This window comes from Ranitomeya imitator, chromosome 8 (assembly GCF_032444005.1).
Source record: "Ranitomeya imitator isolate aRanImi1 chromosome 8, aRanImi1.pri, whole genome shotgun sequence".
NCBI lineage: Eukaryota > Metazoa > Chordata > Amphibia > Anura > Dendrobatidae > Ranitomeya > Ranitomeya imitator.
The window spans coordinates 29,560,222-29,587,912 of NC_091289.1; the positions used below are offsets into that span (position 1 = coordinate 29,560,222).

Here is a 27,691-nt window from a genome sequence, read left to right on the forward strand (position 1 = left end):
ACACCTCTCCTAATCAATTAATTTAGGTTTGTCATGTCATTCAGTCCCATTGCCACCATTTTATATCTGCCTCCTCGCCCGCCAGTGTATAACATCCTGCCCCTCTCTCCTGGTGTATAATAACATGCCTCTCTTCTCCAGTGTATATCATCTGACCCTTCACCGCCCTGGTGTATAATATCGCTCACCCTGTATAACATCCGGTCCCTCTGCCCTAGTGCATAAGATCCTGCCCCTCTCCCCCAGTATATAACATCCGGCTCCTCTCTCCCGTTGTATAACATCCAGCCTCTTGCCCCCCCCCCCCCCCATGTAACATTCAGCCCCTTTGCCCTAGTGCATAAGATCTGGCCCCTCTCCCCCGGTGTATAACATCTGGCCCCTCACCCCTGGTGTATAACATCCAGCCCCTCACCCCCTGTGTATGACATCCATCCCCTCGCTCCCCCCATATAACATCCGGCCCCTCTGCCGTAGTGCATAAGATACGGGTCTTTTCCTCTGGTGTATAACATCCAGCCCCTCTCCCATGGTGCATAAGATCTGGCCCATCACCCCCGGTGTATAGCATCTGGCACCTCCCCTGGTGTATAACAAAGCCCCTCACCCCCTTGGGTATGACATCCATCCCCTCGCCCCTGGTGTATGACATCTGGCCCTCTCCCCAGTGTATAAGATCCAGCCCCTCTCCCCCATTGTATAGCATCTGACCCCTCACCACCCTTGGTGTATAACTTCCGACCCCTCACCCCTGGTTTATAACATGCTGACAAGAAGTATAGTCAGGTAGCAGAGTCAAAACCAAGAAGGCAGGAGCAAAACCCACACACCTTAACCAGAGAAACACAAAGCTATATCTGGCAGCTTCCAGCAGTAAGCTGAAAGATTTAGTAGGGTGTGTTGCTTTACAATTGGCTGAAGCAGGGAACTAATAACTCCAGCTGGACAGCACACACACCAATAATGCCAGACTAGACAGCAATGCAGGTCCCAGCCACCCTGACCTTAGTGGTTGGACAGAGCCTGCTCCACCCAGAGCTTCTGAATCTGACATCTGTCATATCACCACCACCGCCGCCCCCAGAGTGAATATGGTGGTGCCTGGTGACAGAAGTAGACATCGAAGGAGCATGTTCTGGTGACAGAACCACAGCAACTCAGCCAAAAAGTGGAGACCCTGTAAATATACAGAGCATTGTGACTGAGTGCTGAGGAGAAGAGGGCAGAAAAGTCACTAACGCTCTACTGACTCCATAACTGCAGAGTCCAAACCTCCTTTAGTATGAACTGTCATGATCCCAATGGCAGGGGATCACAAAAAGGACAAGCACAGATACAAACAAGCTCTAGGGCGATGGAACCTGAGCTGACCGCGACCCTGAACCTAACACACAAATAAATATAGCCGGGGAACGTGCCTACGATGATCCTAGACGTCTCGCTCCAGCCGAAGATCTAACTTCCTCTATTAGAAGAAACACAGACCTCTCTTGCCTCCAGAGAAATACCCCACAGCAAATAGCAGCCCCCCACATATAATGACGGTGAAATGAGAGGAAAGCACATACATAGAATGAAAACAGTTTCAGCAAAATGAGGCCCGCTAAAGCTAGATAGCAGAGGATACAAAAGTGAACTGCGCGGTCAGCGAAAAACCCTTCAAAAAACCATCCTGAAATTACTTGAACTCATGTGCCAACTCATGGTACATGAAAAGCAATTTCAGCCCACTAGAGCAACCAGCAGCAGAGAATCACATATCTGCAGGCTGGACTAAAAACCAAATTAAGCAAAACACAAAACAGGAAAATCCAAACTTAGCTTGTCCAGAAGGTTCTAGGAGCAGGGAGCAGAGGAAACAAGACACACTGGATACATTGATAACCGGCGAGGAAATGCCAGCAAAGCCAGGTTAAATAGGAAACTCCCATATGCTGATGGAATAGGTGGAACCCAGAAACCCAGGAAAGACAAGTCACCCAGTACCATCAGTAACCACCAGAGGGAGCCCAAAAACAGAACTCACAACAGTACCCCCCCCTTGATGAGGGGTCACCGAACCCTCACGAGAACCACCAGGGCGACCAGGATGAGCCCTATGAAAAGCGCGAACCAAATCATCAGCATGAACATCCGAGGCAACCACCCAAGAATTATCCTCCTGACCATAACCCTTCCACTTGACCAAATACTGGAGTTTCCGTCTGGAAACACGAGAATCCAAGATCTTCTCCACAACATACTCCAATTCTCCCTCCACCAGCACTGGAGCAGGAGGCTCAAGCGAAGGAACAACAGGTACCTCATACTTCCGCAACAACGACCGATGGAACACATTATGAATAGCAAACGATGCCGGGAGATCCAAACGAAACGACACAGGGTTAAGAATTTCCAAGATCCTATAGGGACCGATGAACCGAGACTTGAACTTAGGAGAAGAGACCTTCATAGGAACAAAACGAGAAGACAACCACACCAAGTCACCAACAAGAAGTCGAGGACCCACGCGGCGACGGCGATTAGCAAACTGCTGAGCCTTCTCCTGGGACAACTTCAAATTGTCCACCACATGACTCCAAATCCGATGCAACCTATCCACCACCATGTCCACTCCAGGACAATCAGAAGGTTCCACCTGACCAGAGGAAAAACGAGGATGAAACCCCAAATTACAAAAGAAAGGAGAAACCAAGGTAGCAGAACTAGCCCGATTATTAAGGGCAAACTCGGCCAGCGGCAAAAAGGTAACCCAGTCATCCTGATCAGCAGAAACAAAACACCTTAAATAAGTTTCCAAGGTCTGATTAGTTCGTTCAGTCTGGCCATTCATCTGAGGATGGAATGCAGACGAAAAGGACAAATCAATGCCCATCTTAGCACAGAACGTCCGCCAAAATCTAGACACAAACTGGGATCCCCTGTCAGAAACGATGTTCTCAGGAATCCCATGCAAACGAACCACATTCTGAAAAAACAGAGGGACCAACTCAGAGGAGGAAGGCAACTTAGGCAAGGGTACCAGATGAACCATTTTAGAAAAGCGATCACACACAACCCAGATGACGGACATTTTTTGAGAGACAGGGAGATCCGAAATAAAGTCCATGGAAATGTGCGTCCAAGGCCTCTTTGGGATAGGCAAAGGTGACAACAATCCACTGGCCCGAGAACAGCAAGGCTTAGCCCGAGCACAAACCTCACAAGACTGCACAAAAGAACGCACATCCCTCGACAAGGAAGGCCACCAAAAAGACCTGGCCACCAAGTCTCTAGTACCAAATATTCCAGGATGACCTGCCAACGCAGAAGAATGGACCTCGGAGATGACTCTACTGGTCCAATTATCCGGAACAAACAGTCTCTCAGGCGGACAACGATCAGGTTTACCCGCCTGAAACTCCTGCAAAGCACGTCGCAAGTCTGGGGAGACAGCAGACAATATCACCCCATCCTTAAGGATACCAGAGGGCTCAGAATTTCCAAGGGAGTCAGGCACAAAACTCCTAGAAAGAGCATCCGCCTTCACATTCTTTGAACCTGGCAGGTACGAAACCACAAAATCGAAACGAGAGAAAAACAGTGACCAACGAGCCTGTCTAGGATTCAGACGCCTGGCAGACTCAAGGTAAATTAAATTTTTGTGATCAGTCAAGACCACCACACGATGTCTAGCACCCTCTAGCCAATGACGCCACTCCTCAAATGCCCACTTCATGGCCAAAAGTTCCCGATTACCAACATCATAATTCCGCTCAGCCGGCGAAAACTTTCTAGAAAAAAACGCGCATGGCTTCATCACTGAGCCATCGGAGCTTCTCTGTGACAAAACCGCCCCCGCTCCAATCTCGGAAGCATCAACCTCAACCTGAAAAGGGAGCGAAACATCTGGCTGACGCAACACAGGAGCAGAAGAAAACCGGCGCTTAAGTTCCTGAAAGGCCTCCACAGCCGCAGGAGACCAATTAGCAACATCAGCACCCTTCTTAGTCAAATCCGTCAAAGGCTTAACAACACTAGAAAAATTAGTTATAAAACGACGATAGAAATTAGCAAAGCCCAAGAACTTCTGTAGACTCTTAAGAGATGTAGGCTGCGTCCAGTCACAAATAGCCTGAACCTTGACGGGATCCATCTCAATAGTAGAAGGGGAAAAAATATACCCCAAGAAAGAAATCTTCTGGACTCCAAAGAGACACTTTGAGCCTTTTACAAACAAGGAATTGGCCCGCAGGACCTGAAACACCTTCCTGACCTGCTGAACATGAGACTCCCAGTCATCAGAAAAAACCAAAATATCATCCAAATACACAATCATAAATTTATCCAGATATTCACGGAAAATATCGTGCATAAAGGACTGGAAGACTGAAGGAGCATTAGAAAGTCCAAAAGGCATTACCAAATACTCAAAATGGCCCTCAGGCGTATTAAATGCGGTTTTCCACTCATCACCTTGCTTTATTCGTATAAGATTATACGCACCCCGAAGATCAATCTTAGTGAACCATTTAGCCCCCTTAATGCGAGCAAACAAATCAGTCAACAATGGCAAAGGATACTGATATTTTACGGTAATCTTATTCAAAAGACGATAATCTATACAAGGCCTCAAGGAACCATCTTTTTTGGCCACGAAAAAAAAACCTGCTCCCAAAGGGGACAAAGATGGACGGATATGTCCCTTTTCCAAGGACTCCTTAACATAATCCCGCATAGCAGTATGCTCTGGCACTGACAGATTGAACAAACGACCTTTAGGAAATTTACTGCCTGGAATTAAATTTATAGCACAATCGCAATCCCTGTGAGGAGGAAGCGAACTGAGCTTAGGCTCCTCAAAAACATCCCGATAGTCAGACAAAAACACAGGAATCTCAGAAGGAGTAGATGAAGCGATAGAAATCGGAGGTGCATCATCATGAACCCCCTGACAACCCCAGCTTAACACAGACATTGATTTCCAGTCAAGGACTGGATTATGAGTTTGTAACCATGGCAGACCAAGTACTAGAACATCATGCAAATTATACAGTACCAGGAAGCGAATCACCTCCTGATGAACGGGAGTCATACGCATGGTCACTTGTGTCCAGTACTGAGGTTTATTCATAGCCAAAGGTGTAGAGTCAATTCCCTTCAAAGGAATAGGGACTTCCAGAGGCTCCAGACTAAACCCACAGCGATTGGCAAATGACCAATCCATAAGACTCAGGGCAGCGCCTGAATCCACATAGGCATCGACGGAAATGGATGATAATGAACAAATCAGAGTCACAGACAGAATGAACTTAGACTGTAAAGTACTAATGGCAACAGACTTATCAACCTTTTTTGTGCGTTTAGAGCATGCTGATATAACATGAGCTGAATCACCACAATAAAAGCACAACCCTTTTTTCCGCCTATACTTTTGCCGTTCACTTCTGGACTGAATTCTATCACATTGCATTATCTCAGGTGACGGTTCAGACGACACCGCCAAATGATGCACAGGTTTGCGCTCCCGTAAACGCCGATCAATCTGAACAGCCATAGTCATAGACTCATTCAGACCAGCAGGCGCAGGGAACCCCACCATAACATCTTTAATGGCCTCAGAAAGGCCATCTCTAAACTTTGCAGCCAGAGCGCACTCATTCCACTGAGTAAGCACCGACGACTTCCGAAATTTTTGACAATAAATTTCTGCTTCATCTTGCCCCTGAGAGAGGGCCAACAAAGCTTTTTCAGCCTGAATCTCTTGGTTAGGTTCCTCATAGAGCAAACCCAATGCCAGAAAAAACGCATCCGCATTAAGCAACGCAGGGTCCCCTGGTGCCAATGCAAATGCCCAATTCTGAGGGTCACCCCGCAGGAAAGATATAATTATCTTGACTTGCTGAGCAGGGTCTCCAGAGGAGCGAGATTTCAAAGAAAGAAACAACTTGCAATTGTTCCTAAAATTCAGAAAACGAGATCTATCTCCAGAAAAAAACTCTGGGACAGGAATTTTAGGTTCAGACATAGGAGCATGTACAACAAAATCCTGTATATTTTGAACCTTAGTGGCAAGATTATTCAGGCTGGAAGCCAAACTCTGGACGTCCATGATAAACAGCTGGGATCAGAGCCATTCAAAGATTAAGAGGAGGAGGAAGTAGCCAGACTGCAATAAGGCTAGGCAGCAAACTCTGAGGGAAAGAGAAAGAAAAAAAAAAAAAAAAAACTTCCTCAGACTACTTATCCTCCTACTTCAGCCAATACAATTAACACTTTGTGGGCCGGTTATACTGTCATGATCCCAATGGCAGGGGATCACAAAAAGGACAAGCACAGATACAAACAAGCTCTAGGGCGATGGAACCTGAGCTGACCGCGACCCTGAACCTAACACACAAATAAATATAGCCGGGGAACGTGCCTACGATGATCCTAGACGTCTCGCTCCAGCCGAAGATCTAACTTCCTCTATTAGAAGAAACACAGACCTCTCTTGCCTCCAGAGAAATACCCCACAGCAAATAGCAGCCCCCCACATATAATGACGGTGAAATGAGAGGAAAGCACATACATAGAATGAAAACAGTTTCAGCAAAATGAGGCCCGCTAAAGCTAGATAGCAGAGGATACAAAAGTGAACTGCGCGGTCAGCGAAAAACCCTTCAAAAAACCATCCTGAAATTACTTGAACTCATGTGCCAACTCATGGTACATGAAAAGCAATTTCAGCCCACTAGAGCAACCAGCAGCAGAGAATCACATATCTGCAGGCTGGACTAAAAACCAAATTAAGCAAAACACAAAACAGGAAAATCCAAACTTAGCTTGTCCAGAAGGTTCTAGGAGCAGGGAGCAGAGGAAACAAGATACACTGGATACATTGATAACCGGCGAAGAAATGCCAGCAAAGCCAGGTTAAATAGGAAACTCCCATATGCTGATGGAACAGGTGGAACCCAGAAACCCAGGAAAGACAAGTCACCCAGTACCATCAGTAACCACCAGAGGGAGCCCAAAAACAGAACTCACAACAATGAACATCAGCACAAACACTGCGCCCCGCCGGAAGCTTCATGAACATCAGCACAAACACTGCGCCATGCCGGAAGCTTCATGAACATCAGCACAAACACTGCGCCCAGCCAGAAGCTTCATGGCCAATCAGCTGCATGGAGTCTTACATCACCAAGTAGAATGCCACGCATCGGATAGAGTACCCATCTGACTGCAATGTGCCAGCTCTCAAATTAGGGCGTTTTTCCAGAACTCAACCCCTTAGTTCCATTAAAATGAAGTTTTAATGTTTCTCCACAAGACATTTTGGACAGTTGTAGCTTCCAGCTTTGTGCGAACTCACAGGTCCTTTTCTGTTCCTCATGACTGTGCCCGGTGCACAAAACAAAGTTCATAAAGAAACGTTGGGGGAATTTGGTGTGGAAGAACGTCACCGGCTACACTGAGCCCGGACCTCAACCCCATCCAACAACTTTGGTATGAACTAGACTGGAGATTGTGAGCCCGGCCTCTCCACCAATATCAAGGTCTGACCTTACAAATGCTCTTCTGGGTGAAGGGGCAAAATTCCCTGAGACACCTCAAAAATCTTGTAAAAAGTCTTCCCAGAAAAGTGAAATCTGTTATAGCTGCTAAGTGGAACCGATTCTAATTCTATATTAATGCCTATTAATTTTAGAATGGAAGGTCACAAAAGCACCTGTAGGTGTAATGTGTAGTTGTCCCAATAATGTCCATGTAATATTGATGACTTGTACCTTTCCAAGGTACCCGAACTACAAACTACAGGGTACAATTGTCATAACCAGTGCAAACTTAAGACAAGGTTCACACCATGTCCTTGTTCCTGCTCAATATTCCGTTGGGGCTTGACTGGATCTCAAATACTCCATGGGTTGTCCCAAAGCCAGACAAGTGCACTGGCTGTGGTCACTTAGTAATCCCAAATGGTTCATTCTTGGAGTTGATTCATCTGGATTACGGAAGCAGTGGGAGGGTTTCATGATGACAGTGAAGGCACCTGCCTGCCTTTGGATTGGAAACTTATAACTAGTGATGAGCGAATATACTCGTTACTCGAGATTTCTCAAGAACGCTCGGGTGTCCTCCGAGTATTTTTTAGTGCTCGGAGATTTAGTTTTTATTGCCGCAGCTGAATGATTTACATCTGTTAGCCAGTATAAGTACATGTGGGGATTCTCTAGCAACCAGGCAACCCCCACATGTACTTATGCTGTAAATCATTCAGCTGCTGCAAGAAAAACTAAATCTCCGAGAACTAAAAAATACTCGGAGGACCCCCGAGTAACGAGTATATTCGCTCATCACTACTTATAACCTAATTTGCCTAAAGATGACTCCGCTCAACACCTGCCGAGCTGTGTTTTACATGTCTTTATTTGTACTGTCTAGCCTTTTTATAACAGATATTAAATATGACATCTGAATATATGAAAACTGAATTCTACAGACGAAGCTTTGGTGATTTGTTTTCCAGACATATATGAATCTTCATCAGACTGTGAGCCGACTGATACAGTTCCTAGAAGCTGCCAAATTACCACTGATGTGGAACAGGTCACACAGGTCCTAGACCTTACAAAATTACGTAACTCTGAGGTCTGCGAAGATGGGAGACTAGTGTTATCAACAGAGACAGGTATGTTACATGTATCCAGACTGAAGATGAAATTTAAATTTTTTGAATGAACGTTTATTTCTAAAACTGATATTTGTCCGTGAGTTTTTTTTTTATATTTCTAAAGGTGAAATTTTTCATACATTTTAAAACAATTACGTATATTTTCCTGTATATTTATGAATGAAGTTTGATAAAAGCTGATTAATTGACGCTTTTCTATTGATGGAGATCCTAACATCTTTTGTATCACTCTTTTTCACTAGTTTGGTTATTTTACATATCTCCCAACCATCTTTTTTTCATGGGAATGTCTTAGAGGAGGCGAGATTATGCAAATATACCCTCGAGGTGGGAATTCCTGGTTTTTGTGCTGTTGGTCGAATCAGAACGAGGGTTTAAAAATATCATGCAAATGGAGACAGGTATATGTACCGTCATTGCTATAAGGGGGTGTAGAGATGGTAGTCACACCCATGCCATGTTGCCTTAGGGGTCCCAAGGACCGTTTTGCTACATAGAAAAACAGTAGACCCCAATGTTATAAATACTACATAATACAATTGGGCCAGCCAATTTACTTCCATAATTTTTACATTCCCTAAGGGAGAAGGAAATGTGATTGAACCTGAGCTGATAGCTGTGATCCCTTGCCTTAAGCCATATTTCACGGTTATCCATAGGATTGGGGATAATCTATTGATTGTTAGGGGGGATGACTTTTGGGACCCCCAGTTATCCTGAGTATAAACCTTTGGATCTTGATAGCTGAGCTCTGTAGGTTCTTATCTGGAGGTGCGCAAGCTCAACCTCCACTTTATTCATATATGAGACTTCCGGAAAAAGCCAATTGTGCACTCAACTATTTCCGGCATTGAATGTATAGGCAATGGCACATGATTCTGGGAATAGCCCTTTAACGCATGTATGCTAAAGCTGGCCATACACGTTAGTTGGCTGTCAGCCGAATGATTGTTTGGCCCACCGCTATCTCAGCCCACTCTCCCAAACGCAGGAGCGCTTATTTGGTTGAGCACTCCTGTGTTATCTATGAGAAAGTCACTCAATGAACAATGCAATCGGCAATCCGAAATAGGACATTACTCCCAACCATGATTTGGGCTGACATAAGTGTAATGTGTATGGCCAGCTTAATTCCTTTCCACATATGTCTTTGTTGATTACATGCACTGCAGGGTCAAGGCAATGGGTAAATAGCCCAGAAACTGAGGGAATACCTTCTATCTGGGCCATAGATATAAGAAGTGCAACAGAATACTTGCCAACTCTCCTATAACATCTGGAAAGTTCCCAGAAAAAAGGTGATAATTTCATAGAGGAGTTGGTAAATCTCTCAGGTGCCACATAACTCCCTCGAAAATGTTCCAGAAACAAGCACTTTCGAATGGTTTCCAGTGCCTGACTCCGGGTTTCTCCATTATAATAAGGAGCCATGTTTTCCAAATTTACTTTCAAAGGGAACTGGTAAGAGCCATGGCGGGGTTATGGTGCCAAAAGGCCGTGGTTGCTACCACTAAGAAGTCTTCCAGATGACCTGCTCAAAAAGTTGGCACGTATGGTGCACAGGTAAAAGTCAGAGTCAATGGTGTCATCAGTTCTTTAGTAAGGAAAACTATGAGAGACTCAACAAAAGGATATTCAATAATCCCCGCATGTGTTGAGGCTATCGAAAAGCTGCAAATCATGCAACCGCAGGGCCTCGAACATAATTTACGAGCACCACCAGATGCTCAGATAACACCCGAGCATCTTCGGATAAGATGCTATCCGAGCACGTTCACTCATCACTAATATTCATCAATCATCATTCCACACACTAGAAGAAACACTGATAATATAGATGTCCTTCATCCTTGAACATTAGGCCGTTCAGTAATCCGGTATCCTTTTCGGGGACCAGAAGTGTTCGGACTGATCATTTTTGGTCATGGATTGCACATGCTGTAAGGTTAATAGAAAACTCAGCTTAAACCAAAATCTACTTTTAACTCTCAGGGTTTGTCACTTGCTTTCTGGCGGCAATACATTGAGTTGGCAACCGCCATATATCAGAAAGACGACTTTTGCTGGCAGCCTGCGTTGTGATAAAGGAGAGATTTTACAGACAGGGTGTGGGTACCGGAGATGAAGTATATTTCCTGTCAGGATAGACTCGCTGCGCCGGCTGTTGTCACCGTGATTGAATATATGTGCTCGGACTACAGAACTATCACATGACATGATATAAATACAAGCTGCTAAGAGTCACTCGGCGAGAACGCTCTCCGCTTCCGGCGCACCTGTCACCTAGACTTCTCCATTGTAGCCCACGCGAAGGAGCATAAGGCAATCGCTTCTTTTTATTTATTACTTGTAGAATATATGGTTGGCACAATGATTACCTCGCTGGTCTCTTCCCTCCCTCCTTGTCGTGACTTATATGTCAGCCCAGACAGTGGTGCTTAGAAGCTGTCTCAGAAATTGAAGAATTTTTAATTTTATTCGCTCTCATGAACGTCTCTGAGGTTTCGTTATGTTTCTTAATTATCTTAATTAAAGCCAATATTCAGGTTCATTTTTTATCAACTTGATGGAAATTCTCTCTAGCTTTTTCTTTTCTCTTTTTTTGTTTTGTTTTATTTGTTTATATCTTTATTTTGTATTAGTTCTATTTCTTTCTAGAAAACAAGGGTGACAACAACTAATGACTAGCACCACTGTTTTATGTCCCAGTAGAGTTGTCAGACAGTTTTCCTAGATTCACGAATAGCCTGATCTTTGTATCACTGCATAACTTGCTTACAATATAAGTTTACGGTGTAATTTTTACAGGAATGCACATATAAGTGCATTGCAACATTTGCTATGTAGTGAAGAAGGGCCAGCTTGCTGCACATTTTAGCTTTTGCATTGTAAGGGATGAAATCCTCTGCTAAATCTTCAGCGTAAAATTAACCTACTGTGGATTTCGAATCTGCACTGTTTGTCATTTTATGACAAACAGATTGAATTCTGGGATAACTGGTGCTGGGTGGGGTCATCTGCAAAGAAAGTAAGTCCAGGAGCTGCCAACATTATTATTATTATGGGAATCTGTCATGTTAAAAATAATATCTGATTTGTAGGCAGGATGTTACAGACCTGGAGGCGCTAATCAGATTGATAGACATGTTTTTAGGAAAAGTTTCTATAAAACTTGCATTTTATACACTAAAACCCCTTTTGTTTGTATGCATGAGTCCAGTGGGCGGTCCTATCTAGTGACTGACGGTTTACTGTGCTAGTAGGACCGCCCACTGGACTCCTACGCATATAAACGCCAGGGATTTCAATGAATAAAATACAAGTTATACTGAATATTTTCCAACAAACCGATCATTCTGCTTGTCTTCTCCTCTACCATGCTGTCCAACGATTAAACTGAATATACAATGTGAGAAGTTCCCTTTGCCTGGATCAATATCTTTTAGGCCCACTTCACATGTGCGCATATAAACCCATCCTAGTGGGACGTTCCATTTTCACCATCCGTTTGCTTTTTTTCAACATCCGTGTGTAAGTTTTTTTAATCCGTGTGCTATCCGTGTGTATGTGGGTGTCCTCTACGTGCTGTCCATGTGACACGTACATATTACATACACGTACGTAATATTATAATGCATTCAAGAAATTACTGATTTTTAAGTGTTAAAGATATCCAAATATAATAGATAGATAGATACATGGAGAGATAGATAGGTAGCTTGTAGTGCTTTCTATTAAGCCAAGTAAATAAATAATGAAATGAAAAAAACAACGTGGGTTCTCACTATATTTTGATACCAGCAAAGGTAAAGCAGACAGCTGTGAGCTGATATTGTCAGGCTGGGGAGGTCCATGACTATTGGGCCCTTCCCAGCCTAAAATTACCATTGTCTTCTGAATGTCTGAAGAGCGGTAATGTTACTGACGTCACCACTCTTCAGAATCGCCGGGTCTCACCCTGGGCAGTGGGACCCGAAAGTCGCTGTAGGCAAAGGCTGTGGAGCATCTGATAGACACCTCCTGATTACTAGCCCAAGGGCTTGATGCCAGCAGTATTTTGGACTCATCGTGTGATGCTCCACATCTGGGGCAGCTGAGGGCTGGTATTTTTAGGCTGGGAAGGGCCCAATAACCATGGACCTTCCCAGTCTGATAATATCAGCTCTCAGCTGTCTGCTTTACCTTTGCTGCTTTCAAAAAGTAAAGGGGAAAACACATTATTTTAATTATTTATTTCTTAAATCATTATATTTCGGCACGTATCAAATGGATGTCACACTGATGTCATCCTTGTGCTTTACATGTTTTACACAAACCCCTATGGGTCTGTGTGATCCGTGCTGTCGGTAAAAAGCGGACATTTATCTGTGTGGTTCACACTTACAACGTGTGAAAATAATGACATATGCACAGCCCCATAGATTATAATGGGTGTGCGTGCGTGCGTGCATGCGTGCTTACTTGTGTCCAATAAGTGTGAAAAGTGACTCCACATGTACCGGAAACACAAATATGCGAACGAGGCTTTAAAAAGATTGTCCACTACTTTAACATTGATGGCCTATCCTTGGGATAGGTCATCATTGTTTGATTGATGGGTGTGTAACCCCCGGGACCCACACAGATCAGCTCTTCCCGGTGTCTGTGACAGACAGAACTGCTCAGCTCTGTTGGAATAGTTGCATAGACTAGGTACTGCAAATCCACACCCTATTGATTTGAATAGGGGGAAAATGGGCAGTACCCTGCCGCGGCCACTATAGAGTTGAAAAATCTGTTGTGTAGCGCCTGGAAGAGCTGATCGGCTGGGATGCTGGGTGTCACACCCACACCAATCAGACACTGATGACCTATACTAATGATAGACCATCAATGTAATATTAGTGGGTAACCTCTTTAACCATTTTTATGGAAGCCATCAACTTTAGAGCCTTGTTTTGTAATATTTACTTTTTTGCGCCAATTAGTGTTTTTTTTTTTTACAACATTTTGTTAGAAAATCTCATAGATGTTAATATAATGTTCAGGGTATTACTGTATGTTATTACCCTTTCCTTGTAAAGAGCAAACATATTTGCTGCACTGTACAGTCCCTGACCCCAATGGGGCTCACACTCTGTTTTTCACTGCTTTTTAGATGTACAAGCTGCATGTAGATGATGTTCTTGATCAAATTTGAACCCAGGACCGCAATGCTAACCATCAAGACACTGATCAATGCAGTATTATGTACGGTCAGTGCTATATGGTAACGAGGTGGATTTTTAAAGCTCCCGGTATGAGCAATTGTTGAGCAGCAAAGACAGATACTGGTAGCGGAGCATAATGGATAGGCTGGAGCAATGGCTGGTTAGCAACTGGACTAGTAGGGTAAGAGGCAGATCCTAGGGTAGTTAAAGAAGAGTTTGAGTAATTGCACAGCAGATAAGACTTGAAGATGTAGCAGAGCTCAGCAAAGTAGCGTAGCTGAGTAGATCAGAAGACTCACAGTAGTGAAGTAGTACAGCTCAATTATGTAGAAAAGTTGAGCATTTCAAGTGACACACTGCAATGTAGCAGAGTAGAGTATTTCAAGTGACTCACTGATGCAGCAGAGTCCAGCTACATAGCAAAGTTGAGTAGGACAAGTGACTTACAGTAATGGAGCAGTAGAGTCCAGCAGAATAGCAGAGTTGAGTAGATCAAAAGGTTAAATTAATGTAGCAGATACCAACGTTATCGCAGAGTCGAGAAGATCAGATTGCTCCGGTAGTGTAGCAGAATCCAATAGTATGCTAGTAACGACAACCATTCCAAGTACCTGAATACTCAGTCAGCGTGCCGCCAACTGATTGTAAGACAAAAAACCGGGTGACCATGATAACCCGACAAACCCAGAAACAGAGACAGTTGGCCACCGAAGATGAAGTTGGCTGGTGATGAAGATGAAAAGCCTGGTGTGGAGCTGGTATAGGTGAGTAACGCTTACTATATATTGGCCAAATATTTCCATCTAGATTACAATACAGTGTCACTTTCATCATATACTGCAAAGTGATACATATTATAATGTTTAAATAGTAATGCCACATGATGTCCGAGGAAATACCACCATATAATGGTCAAGCTATACCATACGAACAATACCATACAGTGACCAAACACCAGCTCTGGTTGTATAATAATAACATTGTGTAAGAAAAATGATACCGTTATACAACCTGTGGCCCTGATCCTAAGGTCAGCCGTGGTATCCCATTATGGAGGTATATTTTTTAATATATTTTTTAGACATGTGATAGAACCTAAAAACCCTAAAACAGCGCTATGTAAACTTCCGAGCTCAAGTTCTTCAGGCTCCAGCCCACACTAGAGCTTCCAATTTGCAGTAAATCATTTCGGTAATGTGCATATTAATGTTACCATTGCGCTGATTTCCAATCCCCACGTCGTTACCGGCGCTTCTTGATCAGGTAAGATTTGCCGCATTTCGTATTCCTTCCACTAATTGAACAGAGTCAGGTCTTGTTATTTAATAGAAGAGTTCAAGTCACTAATGACAGCATGTATTGCTCCACTGAGTTTGCATCAAAACCAGTCATTTACTTTAAAATTACAAGCTGCAAGAAATGTATTTATTTCCTCCCCAGTAACGTTAGAGATTCACGATCATCATTTTAATTAAAGAAGTTTTGGAATTCACTTCAAACACTTCAACTTTCCTGAGTTTAGAGAGAAATTAATCTAGAGGCAGAAGGGCGGCTTTTTTGTTCTTTTTTTTTTTTTCTGGCATGTTACGTATTAAATGGTAAGTGTTGTCTACTTATGGCGAAAGAAAAAGTTTTCTTTTTCACTAGACTACAGATTTAATGCAGCTGTCAATTTACTAGGAGGCAAAGACATCAACGAGTTGGCATGTTGTGAACGTGGTGATTTTCCGTGACAGTGTCCACAGGGATCTCAAGAGCCACCTATTAGAGGTAAAGACCCCCATAGCTGTTGGACAAACAATTGGCTGATAGCTATCTCCCCCAAATTGCCCAATCACAAAAATGCCTGGCTTGGACGACAGCACTTCTGTTCTCTATGACACTATCATGGGGTTACCGCGACAGAGAGAAGCCAGAAGACCACAGGGTCCGATTGTTTCTACTACTGTGCTGAATAAAAGGACTTCACCTTCTTTTTTAAAGGTGTAAATTTATTTTGGCAAAACAGATGTTAATCTGCCATGTTGGGCGCTTTGGGAGTCTGAGCTCTCAGTTGAGCACTGATAGCCACTCCCATGTCATACAATCTGGGTCCTGACTGACACAGATTGTCAGAGCTAGCGTATGCTGCATGGCTGGGAGGATAGTAGTGGGTATTATAGGAGAAGGCACTTGGTGGATTTATCTGTGACTGTTGTTTGGTTTTGTGAATGTGCTAATCACCTTTCTTCTCCTACTTTGGTTTTACCCCATTTTCTCCTCACCGGTGCATACCTCTGTTACATGTGAGTGAATATTTGAATGCCTGGTATTTTCTGTTTCCCCTGTTCGTGTTACCTTGTTCATCAGGTTGATGTACTATGATGCACTACTACTCCCCTCTTACCTGGGTGGGGTAAGGGTACAGACGGGAGGCGGATTCAGAAGATAAGGCAAGGTACATAGCCCGAACATCTTCACTTTCCGAAGTAAGCTAGGGCGCCCCCTAGTAATAGGGACAGGCAAGTAGCCCCTAGTCCCGGTCACCCGACAACAGGGTCGAGACAGATACTCTTCCGAAAGCGGAATTAACTCAAGAGAGAACAGAGGGATCGGCCGCTGAAATTTAGCAGGTCAGATTCTTATCTCCTCAAACATCACCTGTTGGGGAGAGTCATAGTTCCCCCATATACCTTAGGCTGTCAGCTGATCACACCGATATGGGCGGCTTGGCCAACTTTACTCTAATGTGTATGGTGTGTGGTGGCTTTAATTCACTTGTCCTCCACTTTAGCAAAAATTGGAGTAGCAATAATAAGTCAACCAGATTGTTCTTAGAAAGGAACAGATGTTACAAGGCTCATTAGGGTCGGACACTGACTGTATAGGATGGCTTCCTCCAAAAGTTGATTCTAGAGAAAGGGCTATCTCCCTTCTGGAGGACAGCTAATTTGCATACTTTTTTTCTAAGAAGCAATGCCTGGTCACTAAGACTAAATCCTGAACAGCAAGAGTGAGGCTATGTGCCCACGTTGCGGTTTCGTGTGCGGATTTTTCAGCACCGTTATTGAAAAATCCGCAGGTAAAACGCACTGTGGATTTTGTGGGGATTTCACCTGCGGTTTTACATCTGCGGATTCCTATTGAGAAGCAGGTGTAAAACGCTGTGGAATCCCCACAAAGAATTGACATGCTGCGGAATAAACAACGCAGTGTTTCCGCGCTGTATTTTCCACGCCATGGGCACAGCGGATTTAGTTTTCCATAGATTTACATAGTGCCGAAAACCTGATGGAAAACTGCTACGAATCCGCAGTGGCCAAGCTACTGCAGATCCTCAGGCAAATCCGCACCGTGTGCACATAGCCTCAGAGGGGTTTCCATGACTGTGATATTAATGATCTATCGATTTTGGCAGTCTGGAACAACCCCTTAAATGATTTTTGTTTAGCTCATGTGTCAGGGCTCTATAAATATGTTTGGTCCAAACATACAACAATTTGTGTTCTCCTTAATGTTGGGCGCCAGGGACAGGAAGGACAAAGAACTTTGGGGTATATGAACACAATTCTTTTTCAGGCGGGACAAACCCACTGAGGTTTCACGCTTTCAACTAATTTTCTTTTGCACAAATTATTCTTTCAGTTTGTGACTTTTTAAAGTTTATTTTATAGGTATTCGCCTGTTTTTTTTTTTACATTTTGTTACTGTGCACAAGGTTTAGCATTGCCAGATGGTTTCTACTGATTTGTCAATTGCTACTTTTGAAAAACGTTGCAACTATTTTTGAACAGCTGGCAAAATTTGCACAAAAATTTTTTTTTGCGTATATACAGTGACCCTTTGTAAGTCAAATTTTATTTTTGCATATTTTGCAATGCTAAAAAGTCTTAATAATAGGTTAAAGATTAAAAAATAATGACTATTTCTAATTTTGCACAAAATGTGTGAACCGAGTGTGCCATTTTGAAGAATTGGCCTGCCAAAAAAAGCAAATAAGAACACAACACAAATTAAAAAAAAATGCAAATGATAAATCTGGTCCAAAGTTTATTACAAAGTTGCAAAACTTAATAATTAAACTTTATATTAATAAACCTCGACCAATTATTCCCTGCTTCTGTTTATTGCAGAGCAACAATCCTCTGCTCCCTTTACACTGTTGAGTTACTAAAATCCTGAAGGCCTTTTTCCACCTATCGAGGTTGTAATCTTCTCGATCAGTAGAGCCCTATGCAGCGCCCCCTAGTGGAGGGTAAAGTTACTACAATTAAGTAAGGCATCTGGATCAGCGCTTGAGCAACTGTACAGAGTACAATTTCCTAATTAAACACATAGATAAATTCTCAGCTTTTACCTCCTCCTGTTTTCTTCAACGTTTTACAAAACAGGAGGTACAATTTAATCCCAAGTACCATCTCTAAATGTTAATTAAACACTTAACCTAAAGTGCCTTTTTTAATCTAGCTTATATTTATTAATGTGTTGCTTGCTGAATGGGTAAGGTGAAAGATTCATTTCTTACAGCTATGTTAATAATAATTGGTATATTTGGATGACATTTCATTATTCATCTATGCTCAAGTGATCTGTCAAAACCTAATAAAGGAAGAACTGTATGTGAATGCAATAGTTGGTGATTTGTTTCCAAAATCACTTTTTCAGAATTACCATTTTAGGACAATGTAAACCGTCACCTTATTTTTTATTGTTAATTTGCTTCATAAATGCAAAGCTACCTTCCAAATAGTCTCCAATAAAAAAAAAATCTACCACTTTGCTCCATAAGCGATCTGCCTGCTTTGCAAAAGCTTTGCAAAAATGTTGCAAATGTGGCACAACTCATGCTCCTGTGGCTCCTTATGCTTTCCCTCTGCCTTGTCTCAGTGTTAGGCTACTTTCACACATCAGGTTTTTGCCGTCAGGCACAATCCGTCGAATGTTGGAAAAAACGGATCCGTCGCAGATTGTGAAAAACTGATGCAACGGATGCGTTTTTTAGACGGATCCGACTAGCATGTCCAGATAATTGGATAAAAAAAAATTGGAGCATGCTCAGTGTGGTGAAATATGTATATATCTATATGTGTGTAGTGACATATGTCTAGGGTTATATGTGTAACGAGCAGTAGTTGAACATCTGTCCTGAAACTGCAGGCCTCACAGAGGTCACATATCTTGAGAAGGCAGACTACTGTCTCCACTCTCGCCAGGAGGTCGTGCTGTGAACCAATAAAAAGGGAAACATTTGACACCTCCTAGCTCTTTTTCTCATGTCTGCTCAGTTGCAGAGCTGTGTCTGGCTACAACTAACTTTTTTTTAGCCTTCATCTCACACAGCCATTTTGGGGAAGAGGCAGTATAGCAGAGATGTCAGCAATTGGTAAACTACACACACACACACACACACACACACACACACACACACACTGACTGCCTGTAAGATAGAAGCTGAAGAAGTGTTATTTGAAATCTGGCACAGCTCTATAGAGGATTTTATAGCACTATTATAGGAAAACTGCTACAGTTGCTGCTACAAATGCCTTTGTAATGAGACAAAGATCAGTTCTGCCGAGCATACTTATAATTATCAGTTACTACATTTTTCACACTGATAATGCCCCCTTTCATTTAACCCCTTCATGACTGGAGGTATTTTTGTTTCCACAGTTGTTGGTTTTTTTTTTCCATGTTCACTAAATGCTGAAAATGACCTACCATTCTGATCCTCCTGGTCATTACGAGTTCATGTCTAGGTTTTTTTTTTTCATTTAAGTGGTGAAAGAAATCTAAAGTTTTGTTAAGGAAAAAAAAAAGGTGCCATTTTTCCGAGGCCCGTAGCAACTCCATTTTTCGTGATCTGGGCTGGGTGAGAACTTATTTTTTTGCGCACCAAGCTGACATTTTTAATGATACCATTTTGGTGCAGATACGATCTTTTGATCGCCCGTAATTGTATTTTATTGCAATGTAGCGGCGAACAAAAAAAACATAATTCTGACTTTTTGAATTTTTTTCTCGCTATGCCGTTTAGCAATCGGGTTAATTGTTTTTTTGATTTTGATAGATCGGGCAATTCTGAACGTGGCGATACCAAATATGTGTATATTTGATTTTTTTTATTGTTTGATTTTGAATGGAGCGAAAGGGGGGTGATTTTAACTTTTATATATATTTTTTTTTTAAAATATTTTTTAAACCTTTTTTTTAAACTTTTTACATGCTTCAGTAGTTTCCCTGGGAGACTAGAAGCTGCAGTTGTCTGATCGCCTCTGCTGCACACAGGCGATGATCAGATCGCCTGTGTGTAGCAGAAATGCTCACTTACTCTGAGCGCTGACCACTAGTTAACAGCCGTGGGTGGATTGCTATTCCACCCGCGGCTGTTGCGGGCACATTTCAGCTGTATATATCAGTTGACATGTGCCCAGAAAGGTGCAGACTCGGTGCCAGAGCCCACACCAAACAGGGCGAGTCCGACATCGACTGTTACACCGATGTCGGAAAGGGGTTAAAATAAGCTCAGGAGGCAGATTCTCTGGGAGATCTATGTCCAGCCCATAGATCTTATCAGCTCATTTACATATTAAGAAAATCCTTTATTTCTCGGAAATAAGACATCAGATCACAGCTACAAAGGTATCATTTTATTCAACTGCTTATGCCAGCATACTCATATAAATGGCTTAGGAGGGTGGATTCTGCTAACAGATTCCCTTTAAGTCTTCCAGAGGGCAAATAGATCAGGAGATAGACAAGGAGAAAAGCACATGTAAAGGAAATAAGTGCAGTATTGGAGCTGTACTTATTCATGAAAGCAAATTAAGACAGCAGCACCCTGGATACACATAAAGCTCACATCCAGCCTATATTACTGAGAGAGACACTCCCATAAGAATTATCTGAAACTAGAAACATCCTGCAAACTGCTTATCACTGGGTCTGAAAATGAAAGAATGAAAATTGCTGCTTGAAACCATGGTCAATTTTATTAAGAAAAGGTGATATGTGCAAAAACCAACTATTTAAGTTACCGTAATTACTCTACTCAACCAAAAATTGATATGTATTCAGTAATAAAATGCGTTCCTTACCACCAACCGGTCTGGGGAATTAAAAACATATTAAAATGTTTGTGATGTGGAGTGAGTGAGCCGTGATTAATGTTTATTAATATTATCGCACAATTCCTCAATGCATTCATCTAAAACCAAATTCATATTGCTGTATGTTTGTCGAAAGCTGAAACCTTGTCTTTAATATTTTATAAAATTGCAAAGATTAAGTGGAAAAATAAAACAATAAACTGTGCTTAATAATAGAATACAAAAGTAAAATCCAACACTGGCTTTAGATGTATTTCCCCACCTGACCACATCTGTTATTATTCTGGCCATAAACTTAAATCAACCTTTGTCAAATTTGCAGTTCCTCTTTTAAAGGGAATCTGTCACCCCATTTTTCGCCTATAAGCTTAGGCCACCGGCATCAGGGGCTTATCTACAGCATTCTATAATGCTGTAAATAAGCCCCCGATGTATCCTGAAAGAGGAGAAAAAGAGGTTAGATTATACTCACCCAGGGGCGGTCCTGGTGAGGTCCGGTCCGATGGTTGTCGCGGCCCGGGTCCAGGGCCTCCCATCTTCATACGATGACGTTCTTTTCTTTGCTTCCTATCGCGGCTCCGGCGCAGGCGTACTGATTTGCTCTGTTGAGGGCAGAGCAAAATACTGCAGTGCGCAGGTGCTGGGCCTCTCTGACCTTTCCCGGCGCCTGCGCACTACAGTACTGTGCTCTGTCCTCAACAGGGCAGATAAAGTACGCCTGCGCCGGAGCCACAACAGGAAGCAAGGAAGAAGATGTAATCGTATGAAGATAGGAGGCGCTGGACCTGCGGCGCCCATCGGACCCGGACCGCACCGGGACCACCCCTGGGTGAGTATAATCTAACTCTTTTTTTATCTTTCAGGTTACATCGGGGCTTATCTACAGCATTGCAGAATGCTGTAGATAAGCCCCTGATGGCAGTGGCCTTAGCTTATAGGCAAAAAATGGGGTGACAGATTCCCTTTAATGGAGGATCGCCAAAAAATGCCAGGTGCCATTTCACACACTGCTGAAGACTCAGGGAGCGAGTTAATGAGGTCAGTTGCAGTCGCATGGGCTTTTCTATAATGTCCTGCAACTATTGCAACGCACTGTCAAGCGCAGCCAATCAGGGGCTACCACAGCCAGTATAAAAGTTGGGGGCTGGCCAAGCAGCTTCATTTTAGGGTTTAACAACATAGGGATAGGAGGTCAGAGCACCCTGTCAGAGCCAGAAAAAGGCTTAATCTGATTGTCTTTACTACAGCAGAGCTGAAGCAGATTGAAAATGGAGGACGCAGTCTCAGTCTGTCAATATTAATCCAAAGATTCAGGTGAGATAGGGAAGTGCTGGACCTGCATAGTCACTGTATGACTGTGAACTGATTGATCTGTGATATACTGCAGTAACAGCACCTTAGAGCGCTATCATGTGCCCACATGCTATTACCCTGCAGATATAGGGTTAATCTGTAGGTTAACAAAGTTCTCAAGCTGCCTGGCCGCCGCATTGAAAGACTGGCTACCAGGAGGAAATGAACTTTATTCCTCCCGTTTGGAGAAATAATCTGTAATAGGTCAGTGATTAAACTTCCATGACGTGAACAGACAAACGGTTGGAAGTCCCCCTTCTTCGCCGTTTGCACTGCAGAAAGTAAGTGACCATGCAAGCAGCTCCCTCTATTGTAGTCTATGAGAGCTGCTAAAATGGCCAAGTGTTTCAGTACTTCCAATAAATTATAATGAAGAATGAAATCACACAAGCACGGCCTCCTACTCACCTCAACTATTCCTTGCTGGCACACAAGAATCAGGAGACCCACATTCTGACGATATATGGGGAACGTAAAGAAGACCACACAGTCAACCAGTAATCTCAACTTCATCACATATATCCAGGTTTGGACTGGCCGACAGGAGAGCAGGAGAATCCTCCGGTGGGCCCCTCTGCAAGCTTAGACCCATGTGTATGAGAATCTTCTTTTCTTTGCAGAAACATTCAATGCAACACTTGAAAGATTCAGACACCTTTGTTGTGAAATTTTTGTATTGATTGTTTGCTTACTAAATATAAAATTGGGCAACTTTCTAAACAGTCTTCACTAAGGCGTCCGATTATTTTGCTGTTGTAGAGTCTGTGTGACTCCTTCACATAGCTGATTATCCTGCTGATTCTGACTTCAATCTATCAGCACACTGCTCCTGACTGCTGCACTCTATGTGACTGCAGACTTGTGGATCTTTTCATCATGAGCACTGCACGCTAAGAGGATTCTCCGCTGCCGGCCCCGGAAATGGCCGGCACATGACCGCAATTGTATGATTTGCATACATATGGTCACATACCTACTAGATGGGTATGGCCTTGCTGAATGCAAATGTTATGAGAAGTCTAGTTGGTTTGTGGCCAGAATTATGCAAATGACATCTTGCGGTCACATGGATCGACTGGCACCAGAAAATCCTCAAAGTGCGCAGTGCACACGATGCGAGGATTTACAAGTCTGCAGTCACATAGAGTGACAGCAGACTTGTATTCTAAGGCCAGACAACCCCTTTTAAGTTATCCTTTCTGTAAGGCATTTTATTAAGAATGTAGCCTGAAGAATGTGGTGGTAATGGCTTTTATAGGGAAAACCTGATGAAAGGTACACTTTAAATATAGAACTTATTAAATATATAATATTATTAATATTATAAAAAAAATTCATCTATTATTTTTGCGTAAAAACTCAGCAATTCTTTTTAGGGTATATATACATTTTCTTTTTCCACTTTTTTCATTTTCTTTTTCCAGTTTTCCTGTCTTTGTGCCTCAGCTTTATTTTTGCATTTTTTTTGTATGCTGAAAAATTAGTTTTAAAACCCCCCAAAAAATTGTAAGAAAAATGAACTGTGTGGCTTACATTGATTGAAATAATGAATAATATGTAATTTTTCAATATATGATACATCTGAATGAGTTTTTTTCTGGTGTTTCCGATGCTCTGTTCTGACAGATCTGCTCAGAGGACAAGGCAGCTCTCGAGACATTAGAAAAGGGGATAGATCGCACATTGCTTTTGGATCCAAGGTTTCGGGGCCTCCTCCAGCCACTGGGAGAAAAACTAGTGCCAGATCCTCTGGGGAGGTGAGATATCATGTGGTTCTAAATAGCCCAAGTGATAAATTACACGTATGAGCAATTAATGTGCAGTTTTATTCAATTTAACCCCTGGATACATTTTTTCTAACCTTCATTTGCAGTGTTGTTAGAGGTACTTTGATTTATTGCATTTTGTTCTTCTCACTAAGAAAGATTTCTTCAGTGGATGAAAATGTTTATTTTTTTATGAAATGTAATATAATTAAACTTATTCGTAATATACTTTAATATTCGGACCAACCAATATTCTAATAACTAAAACGTGGCTGAATAAGAGAGATTCACCTAGGTATCACAACATGGTGCTATAAAATATCTCACAAATATATTAACTTTATTAAGTAGAAAATTAAACAGATTTTGTTAAAAAAACTGAGTGGCTCAATGGAGGGCTAACAACCTACCTCCCAAGGCTATAAACAGTATATAAATAGTATGCCCACATCTCTGTTGCAGTGCATTCCCTACTGGTTAACATATACATCAAATAGAAGAGTAAAGCGTATCAGAGGCAAACGTATGTGTAACAATGTGCCCCAACGCGCGTTTCACCCAGCTTCGTCAGAGGTCGTGTCCAAACTCACAACCTCGAAGCTATAACTATGACATTATAAGGACACACACCCTGGAGAGGCTGGATGAAACACACGGTGGGAAGCAGAGGTACACTACTAAGATGGCTCCACATTATTACAATGTAAGTCTGCCTTTTATAATCTTTACTGTCACAGTGGAAACTCGCATGCCTCCTCAGTGCTGCCACACTCACCGTGTGGTTTTTCCTCATGGCCGCCGCTCCATTGAGTTTGTTTCCTCCTGCACTCCTCAGCGCTACTGCACTTGCATGTGGTATCCATTGAGCCTTAGGGGGGCATGGCCGAATTCAGCAGGAATTAATCCTGCTGTTTCCTGCAAAGATCAGGTTCCCCGGCCTATCCCTTGCCAGCAGGGTCTTTATTAGGCAGCTCCTTTCTCCACTCCTGGCTCGAACATTGGTTCCTACCTTGTTAGTCCACGGTTATGCTTGTCTCAGAATTCTGCTTCCTGTTACTGACCCGGCTAGTTTTCCTGTCATGCCTGACCTCTCTGCTCCTGACCTCGGCTATGTTTACTGACCCTGTACTGCCTGCTCGGACTGCTTGGGTATGCCTCTGCTTTGCCGCTCTGTACCTCATACCGTGCCTCTGACCTTCTGGTCAGCTGCTGCAGACCAGGGGACAGCCTTGGACTAGTACCTGGTGACTACCGGCAAGCAAGCTTATCCTCAACATTAGAGGCTCAAGCGAAAACTAGGTAGTCACTTAGTTACGCCCCTCCTAGGTAAGCCCAGCCCGTGGCGCAGTGAGTCCACACCCACCAGCCTTACATTTACTCTTCTATCTGATGTATATGTTCTTGATATGTGGGCACACTAACTATATTCTGTTTATAGCCTTGGGAGGTTTGTTGTTAGCCCTCCAATTGAGCTACTCTGTTTTTTTGTTAACAATCTGTTATATTTTATATTTAATAAAGTTGATATATTTATGATATATTTTGTAGCACCATTTTTTATTTGGTTTACATCTTAATATATTTTATTGTTCAAATTTGCAGCAATGTCCTGGTTTCAGCCTTGTTCCATAAGCTCTACTGTTCAGTAGCTAAGCCAGCCCCCTTCTCAATCAACTCAGATGGAAAGACTGAGAAGGGGGCTGGCTTAGCTAATGAATGTAGCCAGACAGGCAGTCTCCTTCAAGTAGATGGCTAGTCTCATTACATTTTTTAGAAAATATTACACATTTTTCTTACACTGGATTACCACTTTAAATTATATATAAGACGGCCTAATTATGACCATTGAACATTGATGTATGAAAAACAGTAGATCCCGTGGAGATGTCTGTGGGAATTTTTGCCCATTCATCCAGAAGAGCATTTGTGATATCAGACATTGATGTTGGAGGAGAGGCCGGGCTCACAATCTCTGTTTTTTTTACCAAAAGGTGTTAGATGGAATTTAGCTGAGGACTTTGTGCAGCCGGGCTTGATCTTCCTTTCCAAAATCCCCCAACTAGGTCTTTATGGACTTCATGCACTGGGGGGACAGAAAAGGGTCTTCCCCAAACAGTTCCCATAATGCTGGAAGGTACAGTTGTCCAAAATGTCTTTGCTGAAACATTAAGATTTCCCTTCACTTGAGCTAGGGGCTGAGGCGGACCCCTGAAAAATAAGCCCATACTATTGTCCCTCCTCCACCAAGCTGTACAGTGGGCACAATGAAGTCAGGCGGGTAATGTTCTTCTGGCATTCACCAAGCCCAGACTTGTCCATCAGACACCAGATAGTGAAGTGTGATCCATCACTGCACAGAACACGTTTCCTCCAGATTCCAGTGGTGGCGGCTTTACACCACTCCATCCGATGAACAACATTGTGCTTGGTGATATAGGCCTTCCATGCAGCTGCTCGGCCATGAAGCTCCCGGTGGGGGCGCAGTGTTTGTGCTAATGTTAATATGCCAGAGGCGGTCTGGACTCTACAGTGACGGAGTCAGCAGAGAGTTGGTGCTCCTCAGCACTCGGTGACCCCGCTCTGTAACTTTACGGGGTCTCCACTTTATGGCTGAGTTGTTGCGGTTCCTTAAACTACTCAGTAATAACACTCATAAGTGGAGGGGAAGAAATGTCATGGACGGACTAATTACCCCAGTGGCTCCTATACAGGACTGCGCTGATATCAGTGATCTCTTCACAACCGGCCATTCGGTCACATGTTAGTAAAGGCAGACAGCATGGCGAGGGGCCGGATGATATACACCGTGCTCGAGGGGCCGAATGATATACACTGTGGGCAAGGGGCCAAATGATATACACTCTGTTTGAAGGGCCAGATGATATAAACTGTGGTCGAGGGGCCGGATGATATACACTGTGGTCGAGGGGCCGGATGATATACACTGTGATCCAGGGGCCAGATAATATACACTGTGGGCGAGGGGCCGGATGATATACACTGTGGGCGAGGGGCCAGATAATATACACTGTGGTCGGGGGCCGGATGATATACACTGTGGTTGAGGAGCCAGATGATATACACTCTGGTCGAGGGGCCGGATGATATACACTGTGGTCGAGGGGCCAGGTGATATACAATCTGGTCGAGGGGCCGGATGATATACACTCTGGTCAAGGGGTCGGATGATATACACAGTGGTCAAGGGGCCAGATGATATACACTGTGGGTGAGGGGCCAGATGATATACACTGTGGTTGAGGGGCCAGATGATATAAACGGTGGTTGAGGGGTCAGATGATATACACTGTGGTCTAGGGGCCGAATGATATACACTGTGGGCGAGGGGCCGGATGATATACACTGTGGTCGAGGGGCCGGATGATATACACTGTGGTCGAGGGGCCGGATGATATACACTGTGGTCGAGGGGCCGGATGATATACACTGTGGTCCAGGGGCCGAATGATATACACTGTGGTCTAGGGGCTGGATGATATACACTGTGGTGTAGGGGCCGGATGATATACACTGTGGTGTAGGGGCCGAATGATATACACTGTGGGCGAGGGGCCGGATGATATACAATGTGGGTGAGGGGCCGGATGATATACAATGTGGTGTAGGGGCCGGATGATA

At 43.3% G+C, this 27,691-nt stretch overlaps 1 protein-coding gene across 1 annotated transcript in view; it reads left to right on the top strand.

Moving 5' to 3' along the window:
* The window catches only part of CFAP20DC (CFAP20 domain containing), a 396,453-nt gene that overhangs the window by 156,028 nt on the left and 212,734 nt on the right, over window positions 1-27,691 (top strand). The window contains exons 8-9 of the mRNA XM_069736631.1: window positions 8,495-8,656; window positions 23,913-24,043. Of these exons, the coding sequence (XP_069592732.1) occupies window positions 8,495-8,656; window positions 23,913-24,043 (293 nt within the window). The remainder of the gene's footprint in view (window positions 1-8,494; window positions 8,657-23,912; window positions 24,044-27,691) is intronic.